This window comes from Sinohyriopsis cumingii, chromosome 5, assembly GCF_028554795.1.
Source record: "Sinohyriopsis cumingii isolate HCF-2022 chromosome 5, ASM2855479v2, whole genome shotgun sequence".
Lineage (NCBI taxonomy): Eukaryota > Metazoa > Mollusca > Bivalvia > Unionida > Unionidae > Sinohyriopsis > Sinohyriopsis cumingii.
This window is the reverse complement of record NC_142965.1, coordinates 70,013,444-70,031,136: the sequence shown is the minus strand read 5'-3', so window position 1 is coordinate 70,031,136 and position 17,693 is coordinate 70,013,444. Positions and strand designations below refer to the sequence as shown.

Sequence of the window (17,693 nt, the reverse complement as noted above, 5' to 3'; positions counted from 1 at the left end):
ATGGCTGATGTAAAACCTAATAAGTAGATAGCGCTATTTTTTTTTTAACTCGTCGAAATTGTAATTTTACCATGTTTTTTAAAAAGTGACGTAAACGTTGTTTTATGGAGACATAATTCACGCAAGCTATGCCTATTGAAAGCATAAGTATTTCGTTCAGATTCTTTTTAACCCAGCTGATTGTAGTTCTCATGTAAAAATATTTTTTTTCGGCTCAAATAAATACGTGACTTTTAGGTTGAAGAAATATAAGTACATTATTCATATGACCAATATGTTGAACATGCCCTCAATGGATGCAGTTTACAATATATAATTGGGCCAACTATTGACTACCATCATATGAATGAGACATATATTGATTACAGTGATATGACTGAGACGGATATTGATAACCATTATGTGATTGAGACGGATTTTGATAACCGTCACGTGATTGAGACAGATATTGATAGCCATCATATGACTGAGACGGATATTGATTATCATCATATGATTGAGTCAGATATTCATTACAGTCATATGATTGAGACATATATAGACTACGGTCATATAATTGAAACAGATATTAATTACCGCCATATAATTGAAAAGCATACCGATTACCATCATATGACTGAGACGGATATTGAGAACCATCATATGTTTGAGACTCATATTGATTGCAGTCTTATGATTGAGACATATTGAATACAATCATATGACTGAGACGGATATTGATTACAGTCATATGATTGAGACAGATATAGACTAAGGTCCTATGGTTAAGACAGGTATTGATTACCGTCATATGATTGAGACGAATATTGATAACCATTATATGATTAAGACAGATATTGATTACTATCGTATGACTGAGACAGGTATTGATTAGTTATATGATTGCGATGAATATTGTTAACCATCCTATGTTTGAGACGTATATTGATTACAGTCATATGATTGAGACAGATATTCATCACAGTCATATGATTGAGACATATATTGATTGCAGTCATCTGATTGAGACATATTGAATACAGTCATATGACTGAGACGGATATTGATTACAGTCATATGATTGAGACAGATATAGACTAAGGTCCTATGGTTGAGACAGGTATTGATTACCGTCATATGATTGAGACGAATATTGATAACCATTATATGATTAAGACAGATATTGATTACTATCGTATGACTGAGACAGGTATTGATTAGTTATATGATTGCGATGAATATTGTTAACCAACCCTTGTTTGAGACTTTTATTGATTACAGTCTTATGATTGAGACATATATTGATTACAGTCATATGACTGAGACAGATATTGATTGCAGTCTTATGATTGAGACAGATATTGATTACAGTCATATGATTGAGATAGATATTGATTACAGTCATATGACTGAGACATATATTGATTAGAGTCTTATGATTGAGACATATATTGATTACAGTCTTATGATTGAGACAGATATTGATTACAGTCTTATGATTGAGACAGATATTGATTACAGTCATATGACTGAGACAGATATTGATTACAGTCTTATGATTGAGACAGATATTGATTACAGTCATATGATTGAGACAGATATTGATTACAATCTTATGATTAAGACAGATATTGATTACTATCGTATGACTGAGACAGGTATTGATTAGTTATATGATTGCGATGAACATTGTTAACCATCCTATGTTTGAGACGTATATTGATTACAGTCATATGATTGAGACAGATATTCATCACAGTCATATGATTGAGATAGATATAGACTACGGTCATATGGCTGATACAGGTATTGATTACCGTCATATGACTGAGACGGATATTGATTAGTTATTTGATTGAGACGAATATTGTTAACCAACCCTTGTTTGAGACTTTTATTGATTACAGTCTTATGATTGAGACATATATTGATTACAGTCATATGACTGAGACAGATATTGATTGCAGTCTTATGATTGAGACAGATATTGATTACAGTCATATGATTGAGATAGATATTGATTACAGTCATATGACTGAGACATATATTGATTAGAGTCTTATGATTGAGACATATATTGATTACAGTCTTATGATTAAGACAGATATTGATTACAGTCATATGACTGAGACATATATTGATTACAGTCTTATGATTGAGACAGATATTGATTACAGTCATATGACTGAGACAGATATTGATTACAGTCATATGACTGAGACATATATTGATTACAGTCTTATGATTGAGACAGATATTGATTACAGTCATATGATTGAGACAGATATTGATTACAATCTTATGATTGAGACATATATTGATTACAGTCATATGATTGAGACAGATATTGATTACAATCTTATGATTGAGACATATATTGATTACAGTCATATGATTGAGATAGATATTGATTACAATCTTATGATTGAGACATATATTGATTACAGTCATATGATTGAGATAGATATTGATTACAATCTTATGATTGAGACATATATTGATTACAGTCATATGATTGAGATAGATATTGATTACAGTCATATGATTGAGATAGATATTGATTACAGTCATATGATTGAGATAGATATTGATTACAGTCATATGATTGAGATAGATATTGATTACAGTCATATGATTGAGACAGATATTGATTACAATCTTATGATTGAGACATATATTGATTACAGTCATATGATTGAGATAGATATTGTTAAACAAATACCTCTACTTGAAAGTGATAGCATTAAAAAAGTGATTTATATAACATGATTTATATAAATAATAATATATAAATAATAATCAACCTTAACGTCTGAAAAATTGAGGTGATGGGTGGAAGAAAAGAGGGAAGATGGTTTCAAAATAACACCACTGAACTGATCAATTCATGATAACGTATGTAATTAGAAAACATTGAAAGTGCAGTGACATTTAAGTTGCACTCTTTGACATTGTAGTAAAATGAATTAAGAAGATTTTATTGATGTAAATAAGCCATTCATTGAGCTGATTACCTGGTTTATTATACTGTGTCATTTCATTTTAATGCCTTAATGACCTTTTCCATCTCATAGAAAGTTGTCAGTTTAAAAGCTGCACATAATCAATTAAATCAGCGTGACGAAGTGTCAATGATTCCAAGCTTTGATTTCGTTAACTGTGTTAATGTAAATTCCAACTTACGCAAAAATTCAGCAATAAGATTGAATGAAAATTAAGTTTCATCTAAATCAGACCAAAGAATTCAGTAAAAGGTCCTACATATTTAGTCTATTTGCAAGATATTAGACTGGTTGCAAGTAAAAAGGATATTAGACTGGTTGTAAGAAAATAGGAACATTATACTGATTGCAAGAAAATAGGATATTAGACTGGTTGCAATAAAATATGATATGATATTAGACTGGTTGCAAGAAAATAGGATATTAGAATGGTTGCAAGAAAATAGGACATTAAAATGATTGCAAGAAAATAGGATATTATAATATTAGACCGATTGCAAGAGAATAGGATATTAGACAGGTTGCAAGAAAATAGGACATTAGACTGATTGCAAGAAAAAGAAGGTGCAGGATGCGATATTCCATGACTAGAGTGACATAGTGCATTGTTCATAAATTTGCCATTATGTGCTGTCGTAAGTTAATGTGTTCTGTCATCGTTGTCATTTTAGTACTGCTTTCACAATGCATAAGTATTAATATGCACATATTGCAAGTTAATATGAATCGTAATATACTGAGCTGGAATGTTAGAGGAATTATATCGTCTGCTCTTAGCTTTAGTGCAATGCTGGATAAATATAATGTTGACGTAGCCTGCATAACTGAACATAAACTGTTACAGTAGATACTTCCATTTTGCGATTCTATTCTTTCTGATTATAAATGCATTGCTAAGGCCGAGGATATTTCCTCTAATAGCACGTTAATAAAATGTGGTAAAGGAGGAGTTGCAATCTTCTGCAAAACTTCTCTCATGAGATATGCTAACTTCATATATCACTTTTATAGTGATAGAGTTGTTGGCATAGACTTCAAATTTCCAGATATGCAAAATGTATATATTTTGTAGTGTATATATGCCGACCCTATTGTATGGCATTAATTGTTACAAAGCGCAAATTGAGTTGATTCAAAATCTGTATGATCAATACTCACAGCTGGGGGACGTGTATTTTACTGGTGATTTCAATGCAGTAGCTGAACCAGACACTTTCAGAGATTACAAAGATAGGGTATTTATTGAGTTCTTGCGATATAATAATCAAGTGAGTGCTGGACATTTAATAATATGCACAGGTTCCCATTATACATTCACCCCAGCAAGAACGGTGATTGATCATTTTGTACTGTCGGATCAATGCATATGTAGATTACGGAGTGTGCACATTGTTTCAGACCACGAAGAGCACGTGATGTCTGACCAACTCCCTATCCTTACTTCCTTCCCTTCGTACAGTGATCTGTGGGAGAGACTTCAGACAGTCTATGAAGTGAAATAACATAGCTTGGAATAAATTAGACGCAGATATCTTGAAAAACTATCAAAACGAGCTGGACCATCGCCTGAAAACGTTTGATATAGATACTATTTCGGACAAAGTTGATAGATTTTACAGACACATTGTTAATGCAATACAGCAGTCAAGCGACATCGCGCTTCCAAAGTCTAAATTCAATTATCATGCCAAACCATACTGGTCAGATGAACTCAAAGAAGCACATAAACTTCAAAGACAAGCTAGGTATATTTGGATAAATGGGGGAAGACCGATTGGTAGTCAATATAATTCTTACAGAGAATATACAGATAAGAAGAGAGACATTAGAAACCTTCAAAATCTGGCTGCGGAAAAATATATGGGGGAGGTATATGAAGAAATTGAAAAAGCACTTGAATGCGATGTAAGACACTTTTGGAAAATGATCAATATTAAGAGAGGGAACAATATAAATTTTTGTCAGTAACTATCAACTGATGGAGCTTGTGTCCGTGATGATGATTCCATCGCAAATGGCTTTGCCAGATACCATGTGGACATTCACACACCAAATTTTAGCCACAGTTTTGACGGAAACCTTTATGAAATTATAGAGAGAGAATTAAATCGGGGTCTACATGACGAAGAAAGACATCTCGAGGCCTTACATACCAGTATCAGTGTAAACAAATAAGAGAAATCATTAAAAGTCTAAAGAAATCAATAGCATCGGGCCATGATCAAATTTGCAATGAACATTTGATCTATGGCAGCGACTACCTCATCGAGTGTATGACGAATTTTATTTACTGAGATGATTGATCAATCTTACATACCTGTAGATTGCACAAAAGGGTTAGTAATGCCACTGTACAAAGGTAACAGAAAATCAAAGAACTCCCTCGAAAGTTACAGGCCTGTTACTTTACTGAAACACTTTTGAGAAACTTATTCATGAATGTTGGATAACTTGGATCAAATATACTAATCCTAATATACCCAGTTTACAATAACATGGTTACCAAAAAGGTTTAGGCTGCACAACAGCGAGCTTTTTGCTGTTGCAAACAGTACAATATAATGTAAACATGGGTTCACGGGTTTTTGCCGCTTTTCTTGATACAGAAAGTCAATTGATACCGTGTGACACAAAGGACTACTTTTTAAATTATTCATGTTGAGAATTACGGGTAAATCCCTTTTTATATTTTTTAACATTTATACAAATTTAACGAGTAAAGTTCTTGTCAATGGGCAATTTTCGGACTGGTTCTCAATTGGCCAAGGAGTGAGCCAAAGGTTTTTTTTTGTCAACCTTGGTGTACACAATATTTATAAATGACTTGCTGTTACAGTAAGAAAATATTGATAAATTTCCACCGAGCCTGCACATTACGTTATTTAATGCAAAAGATGAGCTGCAAGTATAATATCTTCCAGGTAAAAGGTTACCAACAGGTGAAATCGACAACAAAACTCCAAGCTATTCACCCTGTATGCAGCATACTTTGTCATGCAGTGTGCAGCTATGTTCTGCAAATAAGGTACTGAAACTTGCAACTTATGCAGTTGACGAACACTTTGTTGACTGATATACTGTAAGAATTTGGACTCCAATATTCAATTTTTTAAAATATTTTTTATTTTTTTTGTATATTTTTGGTACTTATCTATTGATTGCATTCAGATGATTTATTTATGCAATCTTCTATGGAAGCAAGATGATGATGATCATGATGAAGAAAATAGGTCATTAGACTGGTTGCAAGAAAATAGGATATGAGACTGGTTGCAAGAAAATCATAATTTAAATTTTCGGATTCTTTTACTTACTTTTCAGTCTTACTAGATTTGATTAGAATTTAAACTCCAGATCAGGCTATCTTTCTTTTTTCTTTCTTTCTTTCATTCATTCATTCTTTCTTTCTTTCTTTCTTTCTTTCTTTCTTTCTTTCTTTCTTTCTTTCTTTCTTTCTTTCTTTCTTTCTTTCTTTCTTTTCTTTCTTTCTTTCTGTCTTTCTTTCTTTCTTTCTTTATTGTCTACCCAGTTGCCTAGACACTCCATTGTTACGTCTGTTTGCAAGTGTATTTCCAATTATGGCGGCGATATATTTCTCTATAATGCAGATGACCAGAACATAACATTTTAACTGTCATGAATGAAAATGTACACTCGAAGAAATGATGCTCAACAAGTGGTTTCAATATAATAGATATTAAAAGAGAACACACCCACGCACACAATATATATATATATATATATATATATATATATATATATATATATATATATATATATATATATATATATATATATATATATATATATATATATATATATATATAGAGAGAGAGAGAGAGAGAGAGAGAGAGAGAGAGAGAGAGAGCATACCTCAAGACTTCCTCTGTTGCAATAATCAGAAACCAGTGCTGGTCGTTCAGGATCGTTTAGTAGACCTATGAAGGCGTTGACATTTTCGTGTCTTATTTCCTTTAGCTTAGAAAGAAAAAACAGTATGGAAAACGTTAAAAAATTGGAATATCAGCTTGTGTGGAGCTCACTAAATATTAAGCTTAGCATAGGTTACTATTGTATATAATGATTAATGTTGCTAAGCATATGTTACTATTGTATGTAATGATTACTATTGCTAAGCATGGGTTACTATTCTGTATAATGATTACTATGCTAAGCATGGATTTCTATTCTATATAATGATTACTATTCCTAAGCATGGGTCACTGTTCTATATAATGATTACTATTAATAATCATGGGTTACTATTCTATACAATGATTACTATTGATAATCATGGGTTACTATTCTGTATAATGATTACAATGCTAAGCATGGATTTCTATTCTCTACAGTGATTACTATTGCTAAGCATGGGTTACTATTCTATATAATGATTACTATTGATAATCATGGGTTACTATTCTGTATAATGATTACAATGCTAAGCATGGATTTCTATTCTCTATAATGATTACTATTGCTAAGCATGGGATACGTGCATGTGTTTGATTTGGATTTTTAACCTAGCTTTAACAATTTTTCAGTCATAACGCTATGATGTCTGCAGTATGGCAGTTTATACTGATGTCTAGTACTGGGGAATCATGCCGCAGACATGTAGCAAGTTGTCCCACCCAGTCACATTATTCTGACACCAGGCTGACCAGTCATAACACTAACCTTTCAATGCTGAGCGCCTAGCGAGGCAGCTGTCAGTACCATTTTTATAAGTCTTTGGTATGACTCGGCAGGGGATCTGACCCATGACCTCCGGCATGCGAGGCGGACGCTCTAACCATTAGGCCACCAGAGCGGTCAGCATGGGATACTGTTGCATCTTATGATTACTATTGCTAAGCATGGGTTACTATTGTATATAATGATTACTATTGCTAAGCATGGGATAATATTCTATATAATGATTACTATTGCTAAGCATTGGGTTACTATTCCATATGTTTTCTATTGCTAAGCATGGGTTTCTATTTTATACAATGTTTACTATTGCTAGGCATGGAATAATATTCTATATAATGATTACTAATATATCACCGCTGTTTTAAAAAATGAAAACCAGACCTAAATGAACTGATAGAATGTTCTTGTACAGCGTGAAATGAGTTACGCTTGCTGTATGCCCTACTTTAAATAGCTAGCAGTCAAGACACAATCTGGTGTAGCAAACCCTCCCACAATTTAGATCATGACACAACCTGTACTACATAATGTAATTGTCTTTGTGATCAGAAAACAATGGTTGTGGAAATTGTATTAGTGTTTGAGAATGGTTTATTGATCTGGTTAACATTGGTAACTAAACGTTTAAAATTCTTGCACACTTGGACGCATTACAACGAGAACAATCAGAACCTTTACATTGAAGTTTAAAGTATCACTATAATATTAAGAATAATGGCTCTGGAATCAACATTTGTTTGTGCCAAAGACATCTCAGTATTCGTTTAAGTGCATACAAGTTTAAAATGTGCAAAACACCATATTCACAAGAACTCACAGAGTGCAATCCAAGCTAAACAGACTATGTATGTCCTGACATTTACTTGTACCTACATTCCAGCAAATAACAATCACAACAGCGGTTCTTGTTTGTTCTAGGGTGAAATCTGGCATTGTGTTACGCTGTTTCTATAGCAAAAACCGACTTGAATGTAATTACGATAACAATGTCTGACCATGTGAGGACACAAGTGGCTCAGAAAAATGCAAGTTAACTTTTCCAATGTAATCAATGTGGTCTAAAGCGCTCTCCGTTACGGATCACTGCCATCTCACCTCTGTCTGCATGGGTTCGAGTCTCGGATTCGGCTAATGTGGGTATGTGAGAAAGCTTGCCAGTAGCTTCTCGTGGGTCGGTGATTCTTTCCGGGGTTTTCCCGGGTTTTCCCGGGTTCTTCCTCCACCATTAATACTGGCCGCCATGTATAGCCTATCGTGTGCTAAAATGGCGTTAAACCATACAACAACAACAACAACCAATGTAATCATTGTTGCACCAGAGGTCCAAGTATAATATTGTCAAAGTATTTATGTCACGATGTTAGTATGTTGTGTAAACTCACTCCACAATTTTATGTTTCAGAAATTGCAAGGTCTCAGATAACCAATGTAGGTCAAAATCGGATTGCTTAAGAATAACATCGATGTTTCGGCTCACTAAAAATGTGATTTATAACATTATGTTTCACTCATGGGTATGTAGATCAATGTCTATGGAATTGCCATGGCAATATCATAATCCGCACAAAATTATTGTGTATTGACAAGCAGTGTGTGTTTGCATTATAAAATATCGTCAAAGCACTGTATGGACAATGTCGTATGTTATCAACCCTATAAGGAGGGACCATGGATAATATATCCAAAAACCAGAATGCCCTACGCCCAAGGTTTGCTTGTACGAATTTCTTCAGGCAAGCACATTTATAGTTGAGGCAATTGCTTATTCAAAATCAATCTGCACTGGTACCATTAAGTCATATTATTGGGAAATCGCGTCTGTATAGATTATGTATGCGAGAACTTGGACCTTATGTGGTGCCGAGTCCTTGGTAAACATGTTTGCTTAAATGAATTTTTTGGGGTTGGTTTTGACCCAAGAAAAACCCACTATACGTGATGACCAGGTCCAGCAACGTGACTATCGTACCTTAGTAGCAGCCTAAGAGTGACCGTAATTTAGACTGTTTCTGTGGGAGAAATATGCGCTACAGACTAACCTATTGTAGTCACAATAATACAAATTAAATTCATTCTCCAATATCCGTACATCATCATGGCGATTTTTGCGATCTTCACAGACAGCTTTATTAACCACTGGAGTCAAGGCAGGGCGTCAAATTGATCAGCATGTTGTGCATGTTAATTGTACGCTTTGTTTACTGGTTTTGCGATGTGGACTGGTGGTGTCAAAGTTTCTGAATGTTGTATAGCTTTTAGATACTTGCACGCTACGATATGCTTCTTATAACTAATGTTTATTCTGATGAATCTGTGTCCATTTGTAGTTTTCCTTCGTGCCTGGTTGCTATTTCATTTTTTTACCCTCTTATGCTAAAGTAACACAATATCAAGATAAGGACGCTTGTATCATCACATTACATTGAATAACCATTCTGCTGATGTTGATTAATCTTTAACACGCAAATGGATTCACCTCACTAATTGCATGAGTGTGGTACCATTTGATCCTTCTGTAATTCCAAAGAAAATCATAATAGTTTCTTTCTGACTTTTCCAGGAGATATGTTTTCCTGTGAAAAGCATTACTTATTTTCAACAGAAATCCACAGTAAGGTCAAAGAAAAATAAAATGCTGAATGATTTAGATGTTTTGTAGAGTGACAAAGCAAACACATGTTTCGGCTCGTTCAGGAAAGCTCAAAGGCACAAACAAATTCTAATAATTTTTCAAATGTTTGCAACTACTTCCAGAAAAACATAACCTATGGACATTATTATATGATGTGTCAATGTTAGGCTTAACGTAAGTAGGATAATCTTAGTGTACGTTAACTTATAATGAACGCACTAGATCTCATCAAAAGTGTAGAGAATGGATGGAAATATATGAAGAACCAATACATATTTTAATACATGAGTCTATTTCTTCTTGCCTTAAGGGTAAGCTGGACGAGAGAAAAGCTAGTCATACACAAAACCAGCTACTAATACAAGACATGTTGCGCTGATAATAACACAGGGTACCTTTGGTTGAATCTGTTTGTTGCTTTAAATGAGTTTTCGCTTCAAGAACTTGCGAAAACACGTCTATTATATCCCTGAAAACGCCTACAACATTGTCTCCAATTTGTTAATTTAGCTTTACAGCTTTACCAAAAATGAGTCGTATCTACGGAAAACGACCATGACCTCAACAATGGATATTTTGCTCTTCACAAAACAAGTACTGCTTAGCCATGAGAAGTAGTGAAAAGTGATCTATTAAGTCAGCAGAGAAAAGCCATTTCATCACTGATATTAGCTAGGGTTCTTCTAGGATCATATACAGCTCATCCCAATGAGAGGAGATGGTTTAGATTGGGTTTTCTTTGTGGATCCATCATGACGAGAATGGGACAGAGGTATGACTTCCTCGCTGAGTCATCTTGATGAGAATGGAGCAGATGTATAGCTTCCTCGTGGAGCCATCATAATGAGAATGTGACAGATGTATAGCTTCCTTGTGGAACCATCATAATGAGAATGTGACAGATGTATAGCTTCCTTGTGGAGCCATCATAATGAGAATGTGACAGATGTATAGCTTCCTTGTGGAACCATCATAATGAGAATGTGACAGAGGTATGGATTCCTTGTGGAACCATCATAATGAGAATGTGACAGAGGTATGGATTCCTTGTGGAACCATCATGATGAGAATGGGACAGAGGTATTGTTTCTTCCTGAATTCATCGTGATGAGAATGTGACAGAGGTATGGCTTCCTCCTGAATCCATCGTGATGATATTGGGACAGAGGTGTGGCTTCCTCGTGGACCCAGCATGAGAATGGAACAGAATTATGACTTCCTTTTAGATCCATCATGATGCGAATGGGACAGAGGTATGGCTTCCTCGTGGATAGATCATGAATAGATAAGTTTGGAGGTGTGGCTTCCTTGTGGATCCATCATGATGAGATTGGTTTGGAGGTGTGGCTTCCTTGTGGATCCATCATGATGAGAATGGGACAGAGGTATGGCTTCCTTGTGTAAACGATCTTGATGACAATGAGACAGAGTTATAGCTTCCTCACGGATCAAGTGCACTGAAAATGGGACAGAGTTATGGCTTCCTCGTGGACCCATCATTATGAGGATGGGATAGACGAAATGTCTCCATTTCGTGTTCTGATACGACGTCAAATGTCACACGTTGATCGTTTATCAAAGTGAAAACAACAAGAATTAACTTCTGAATCGAAATACTTTTTAGGTGCTTTACCAATTACAAATAAATAAGCATTTTATTTTACAAATCAGCTTGTGCATATTTGCAAATGTTGGTGTGCTTACTGAATGCACACACTCCAGGTAACGGATATAAAACCTGCTTGTTACAGCCAAGATCTTCACAAGGTTAACATAACATCAACTAGGGGCTGTTGTTATTTTCTGAAAGCTGTGAAGTGTTGATCTACTTCCCCATAGCAATTTAATTAATAACACACTTGGTAAACTGTTTAGGGACACATCTCACGTAAAATTGTTTCTAATGCAGTTAGTTTAAAGTATTCATGATCTTTGTGATGCTTAATTTCTCGGTGTTTTAGATATGCTCTCTCCTCCTTATGATGCTTTCCTTGTTTCCCAAAACAGCGATCTCAAAGGCGGCGACATTCTTTTCACTAATGTAATGGATAGGCAGCCCCTAGTATATGAACTCTTTATATTAGTGGAACCAATTAAACATACTCGAATATTGCGCTTCTTGGCAATGGCTGTACCCACGTTTGGTATGTGGAGACAGACTTGAATCCGTGATTAACCGTTCAAGTAAACTAAAACCAACATTTGTAAATTAAGGTAGGTCTCTGGATTTGTTACTTGGAGTACAAAGTCTATACAGAAATCTATCGTTTGCAATGATATTAACCAGATACCTCAAGTTGGCATTTTGATCTCCCTTAACTTATGTCAAATAGAGATCACAATTAGTTTAAGATTTTGTCAAATAGAGATCAATATTAGCCTTAGATTTTGTCAAATAGAGATTAAAATTAGCCCGAGCTTATGTCAAATAGAAAATTAGCCATACATTATGTCAAATAGAGATAGAAATTAGCCTTAGATTCTGCTTTTAGCAAATTGAATCGGGGACTCCAGATGACCAAGTGGTCAAAGGCGCCCGCTTTTTACAGATCACTGACATTTAATCTCTGTCTGTTTGTTTCAAGTCTCGCCTCGGCCAACGTGGTTTGCGAGTTTTTTTTTCAATAGCTTCCTGTGGGTAGGAGATTTTTCCAGGAGATTTCCTGGTTTCTTCCTCCACGAAATATACAGGCCGCCACATATAGCCTATTATGCGCTGAATAATAGCGTTACATATATAAAACAAACAAACAAACAAACAAACAGATAACCGGTTGAATCAATAAAGCTTGCCTTTTCGGCAACTGCAGCAGTCTACGGAAAAAACCCCGAAACAATACGGCTTTGATTTCAGCATCGCCAGACAGTTCAATTTACAGTTGTTATAAAATTATGTTTTCTGACTTGAATGTATACCGCGTGTCTTTGATTGCACAAGCTGGTTGCTCCTTTGTAAGAGTGGACTCTATTAATTCGAATCATAACATATACAAACCTCCATATCCATTCGGATGCTTCGTATATTTTTAACCAAGGCAAACAGTAGTCTCTGAATCACACAAGATTTAATTATGATCGAAAAACGCTGAAACTCTGAACAATGTCTCTATTTATGAATTTTTATGTTGTCACCAGGTGCATACCACTACGTCCCTGCCAGCTATTGGCTCAAGTTGGACCCCTACCAGTACTCAAGCCTTTAAGTTGATTTCAATATCACCTGTGACTTGAACATTTCACCGACCAGATTTAGTACTAACTGCAGCTACTTGAGCTAGCCAATGTAGGGAAGTGTGACTTTTTGACGGACTCGCTGGTAAAATGTTATCAATGGCCGTAAACTTATTACTGCAGCAGTGATGTCAGCTGTTAATGGATACGGATACAGGTTGAAATCTAATCATGACGAAACAAGCTGGTTCTGAATGTTGATATTGCAAGAGAGGTTCCTGGTCAGATATGTCTGCCATTCGAGAATGTATGTAATTCAAAGCATTTTAAATTAAAGATTTAAAAATTACAAACGTATTCCTTTGTTGAATAGTTTTCGACATTTGTGCAAGATATCAACGGAACTATTTTTGTCTTTGTCTAGTCATAACACACAGCCCGTCAGTTTGTACACACGTACATCTTACGCATTTTCGGCGAGAAAAAAATCTAGTTAATATTATCGTTTAGAGCATACGTGACTAAGAATTTCCACAATCATCATTTACCAATTGCTAAAACATTTATATTTCCAACAACATACGTTGTGAAATGTTCTAAATTGGGTGGGGTGGGGTGAGGTGGTAATTCCTTTAAAGAGCAGTTTTAAGGTTTGACGGCAATCAAAATAGAACAAAGTCGAAATCATATAGTTTCATCACCTAGCTAACTCTGTGCAAACATATACAGGTACTGAAAAACATTACTACCAGAAATCTAAGAAAAGACACGGATTCAAAGAGACAAACAGACTAAAGAACCGGCTATCTTGGAATAATTCCAAACTTAATAATATAATTAAGGATCGTGGTAATTTCACGCATGTTGTCTTCTACTTCCGTAGGTTAATATTCTTTTTCATTTTTCTAAAATAAAAATTATAGTCATGCGTTGTTTATACTGCAGTATGTTTCCTACTTACCATTTTTATGTAAGCGAAAATTTTGTTCTTCATTTCAAATCCTTTGATCTTGAGTTCCTTTACGTGGACTAAATCACCCTGTAAATTGTACGAGAAGTATGAATTAGACAAATGTTACTGAAACTCAGCATAATTACAGTTGATCCAGCCCACCCCCACCACCCCAAAAAATAACTTACACTCTATTACTATATTTGACCAGTCTGTTTGAGTCAAACATAATGGAATATTTATGACATTTTATATTTAATCTTCAATCAGATACCATGACTAAATAGACAGAAAGACAAACATTCTTTTCTTGCTTTTATTTATTGTAAATAGTCCCTTGCAACGCACGGGAGTTCTTCTTTGCAAATTTCTTTGAAAAATAACTGCCGCAAAGCTTCTGTTTTTCTTGCTTTGTCTCGTATTTATGGACTGTCTTTATCTATTAGTACAATATTACTTTTAAGAGATATTAACAATATTTAAACCCTTCTTCAAAAATATAATCAATAAATACGAAGAACTCAAAAACATATCGTATATCACATACGTTTAACTGACAATACTGAAATAATTATTAAATGACATGTTTTATAAATTTTATTTTGATGCAGTTGAGTTTTACATGGCGCAATAATCAACATTTTCAATATAAATACATAAAACATTTTTTCACGTAGAAGTACATATATAATTAAAACAATAAATTTAGAAACAAATTGAACACGTATTGACAGATGCGCGCGTTCTTCTTTTAAATGCATTAAAACATATTATAGCTGGTTATATCGTGGGCCTGGATGCGCTAGGTCATGGGTTCGAACACAAGCCGAGTCATATCAAAGACTAATAAAAATGGTACCAACAGCTCCCTCGCTTGGCGCTCAGCATTACAATGTCAGTCTTAGGACTTATTGGCCTGGTGTCAGAATAATGTGATTGGGTGGGGCATGATACTACATGTCTGCGACATGATGCCCGCGTACTAGACATCCCTATAAACTGCCACAAGGCAGACATGGTAGCGATATGACTGAAAAATTATGAAAGTTACGTTAAAAATCCAAATTTCTCTCTCTCTCTCTCTCTCTCTCTCTCTCTCTCTCTCTCTCTCTCTCTCTCTCTCACACACACACACACACACACACATCATAGTTTATGTGTGTGAGCATTTGTCCTGCAGATTTTTGTAATTTAAACCTCATTTAATACGAACACCTTTTACTGCAATCCCCGCCCCTCAGTGATGTTTGCATTTGAAAAGAAGTAGAGGTTTTACACCACATAGCTGGACCATAACCAACGATGAAAATTGCCTGCTGCCCTTCTTATTTCACATTACATGTTTAAAACATCAGCCTTGATCTCACCGTAAACTCCCAATGGAGTACATAGGAGGTAAACCAGTTTATGGCTATCGTCATCTTTTCCACATTTTTAACTGTAAAAAGTACATTAAAAGAAATAGGTAATTCTAAATCTAAACAATTTGAATGCAAACACTTCATGATAAAGGGAAAGTATATTATTATTTTTAAGCTGTCGATTAACGGCTTATAGCTATTCTTTTCTTCTCGTGTCAGTTTATGCAGGGTTTTGATTGGTCAACACCTGAAAAATCACGCAGCATTAGTGTGAAGCGAACAACCAACAAAAAAGCCTAGAACACGCGATCCTCAACAGGGATGAACATTTTCTGTCACACGGAGAGTAGGCAATCGAATTGTTTATTGTGAGTTTTATTTCAACTCGCACGATACTAGTATCGACAAACCGAATAAAAGTTTCAGTTGTAGCGAAATGCCATAAATCATCAACGAGATATTGTGAATCAGCTTAAGTCTTGTTGCCAATGTATTTGCTAGTTGATTTTTTTACATTTAAGTTGGTAAAAATTTATTACGTCACCAGATAAAAACTAAAAATATTTTCAAGACCTGCAAATACTAAAAAATGAAATTACGAAAAAATAAATAATTCCTTGTTTTAAAATATTGGTAAAGTAGTACTTGGAAAAGGTATTTCTTGAAGCATGTATGTTACAGAAATATCAGATACAAATCTTCCAACTGGAAACGAATGCGAATATATCTTTGTGAAGCGTAATGAAGGAAATCGTTAAATTTGCTCGAATTAAAACAAAATTCACTTCATTAAACGGCTTTGTAATTCGGTCGATTTTCCAAGTTATAAAGACATAATGTACGTTGATTTGATTATTCCAGTAAAGATAGTGGATATGGTTAAATACGAGTACAATGACCTGCAGAATTTAATGATGACTTTGGTGACGCATATTTAGGTTGGGTTAAAAAATCGTAAACTCCATTCAGACGTCTTGTCAAATTTATTCAAAAGGATGCTATGAATTACGACTCCGGTGTTATTCATAATTACGTGCGTTGTATTCTAACATATGCAAATCTGAAGATCACAACGGCTTACTCAAATTTAGATTTATTATGAGTTCTTAGGAAACTACAGAGATAACATATCGTACATGCTGGTAAGAAAAGTCATCGGTAATCGGTTTATTATCACGCAGCTCTAACGCGTGTAATCTAGTATACACTCCATTCCGAAAACAAAAGAAACCTGCCACACCCCACACCCCGAAAAAAAGAGAAGAACAAAACAAAGCAAAGACAAACGTCCGTCTATCCGAAAATCTGGAATTTTAAATTAGAGGAGACGTAGGTCTATTATATATTGGTTGGAGAATGGTATGATATGAACATGTAACAACATATCACTACATACCAATTAACTTTCTATGCAAGAATGAGCCATAACTTTACCGTCAAATCCCCAAAGTAGGTGCACGATACTGCCGTTTTCTGATTCTGTATTGCAGTACATTCAAACAATGATGAAACCATGTTTTCCTCGTTATTTCCTGGTTACAACTGAACAGGTGTGAATAACTATGCCGTAGCCTCACTTGACCATACAAATGGAAATGAGTAGCAATTTGTTTAAATAACTCTGTATCATCAATTCTAACAATCACGCTGTAAATAACTCAAAATAATGACGCGATTCCCATATCAAGCCAACATCTAAGCCACCCACAATGTCCCGCCAGAAAAGAGTTTAAGGGCTATCAGCCAGGCTTTGGATTGGAACTTTTAGCTGTCGTCAAAGTCTGGTGCAATTATGTGATATGTAATTTAAATTCTCTCACAAAAGAAAATCTGCCACCCCCACCTCCACCCCCCGAATAAAAGAGAAGAACAAAACAAAGCAAAGACAAACGACCGTC

General features: G+C 34.9%; 1 protein-coding gene across 2 annotated transcripts in view; it reads right to left on the bottom strand.

Moving 5' to 3' along the window:
* LOC149799391 (retinal guanylyl cyclase 2-like) overlaps window positions 1–17,693 on the bottom strand; it is a 175,831-nt gene that overhangs the window by 47,471 nt on the left and 110,667 nt on the right. For both annotated transcript variants that reach the window (XM_089958728.1, XM_089958729.1), the window contains exons 6-7: window positions 14,444–14,521; window positions 6,855–6,959 (exon numbers count right to left, since the gene is read on the bottom strand). In XM_089958728.1, coding sequence (XP_089814854.1) covers window positions 6,855–6,959; window positions 14,444–14,521 — 183 coding nt within the window. The remainder of the gene's footprint in view (window positions 1–6,854; window positions 6,960–14,443; window positions 14,522–17,693) is intronic.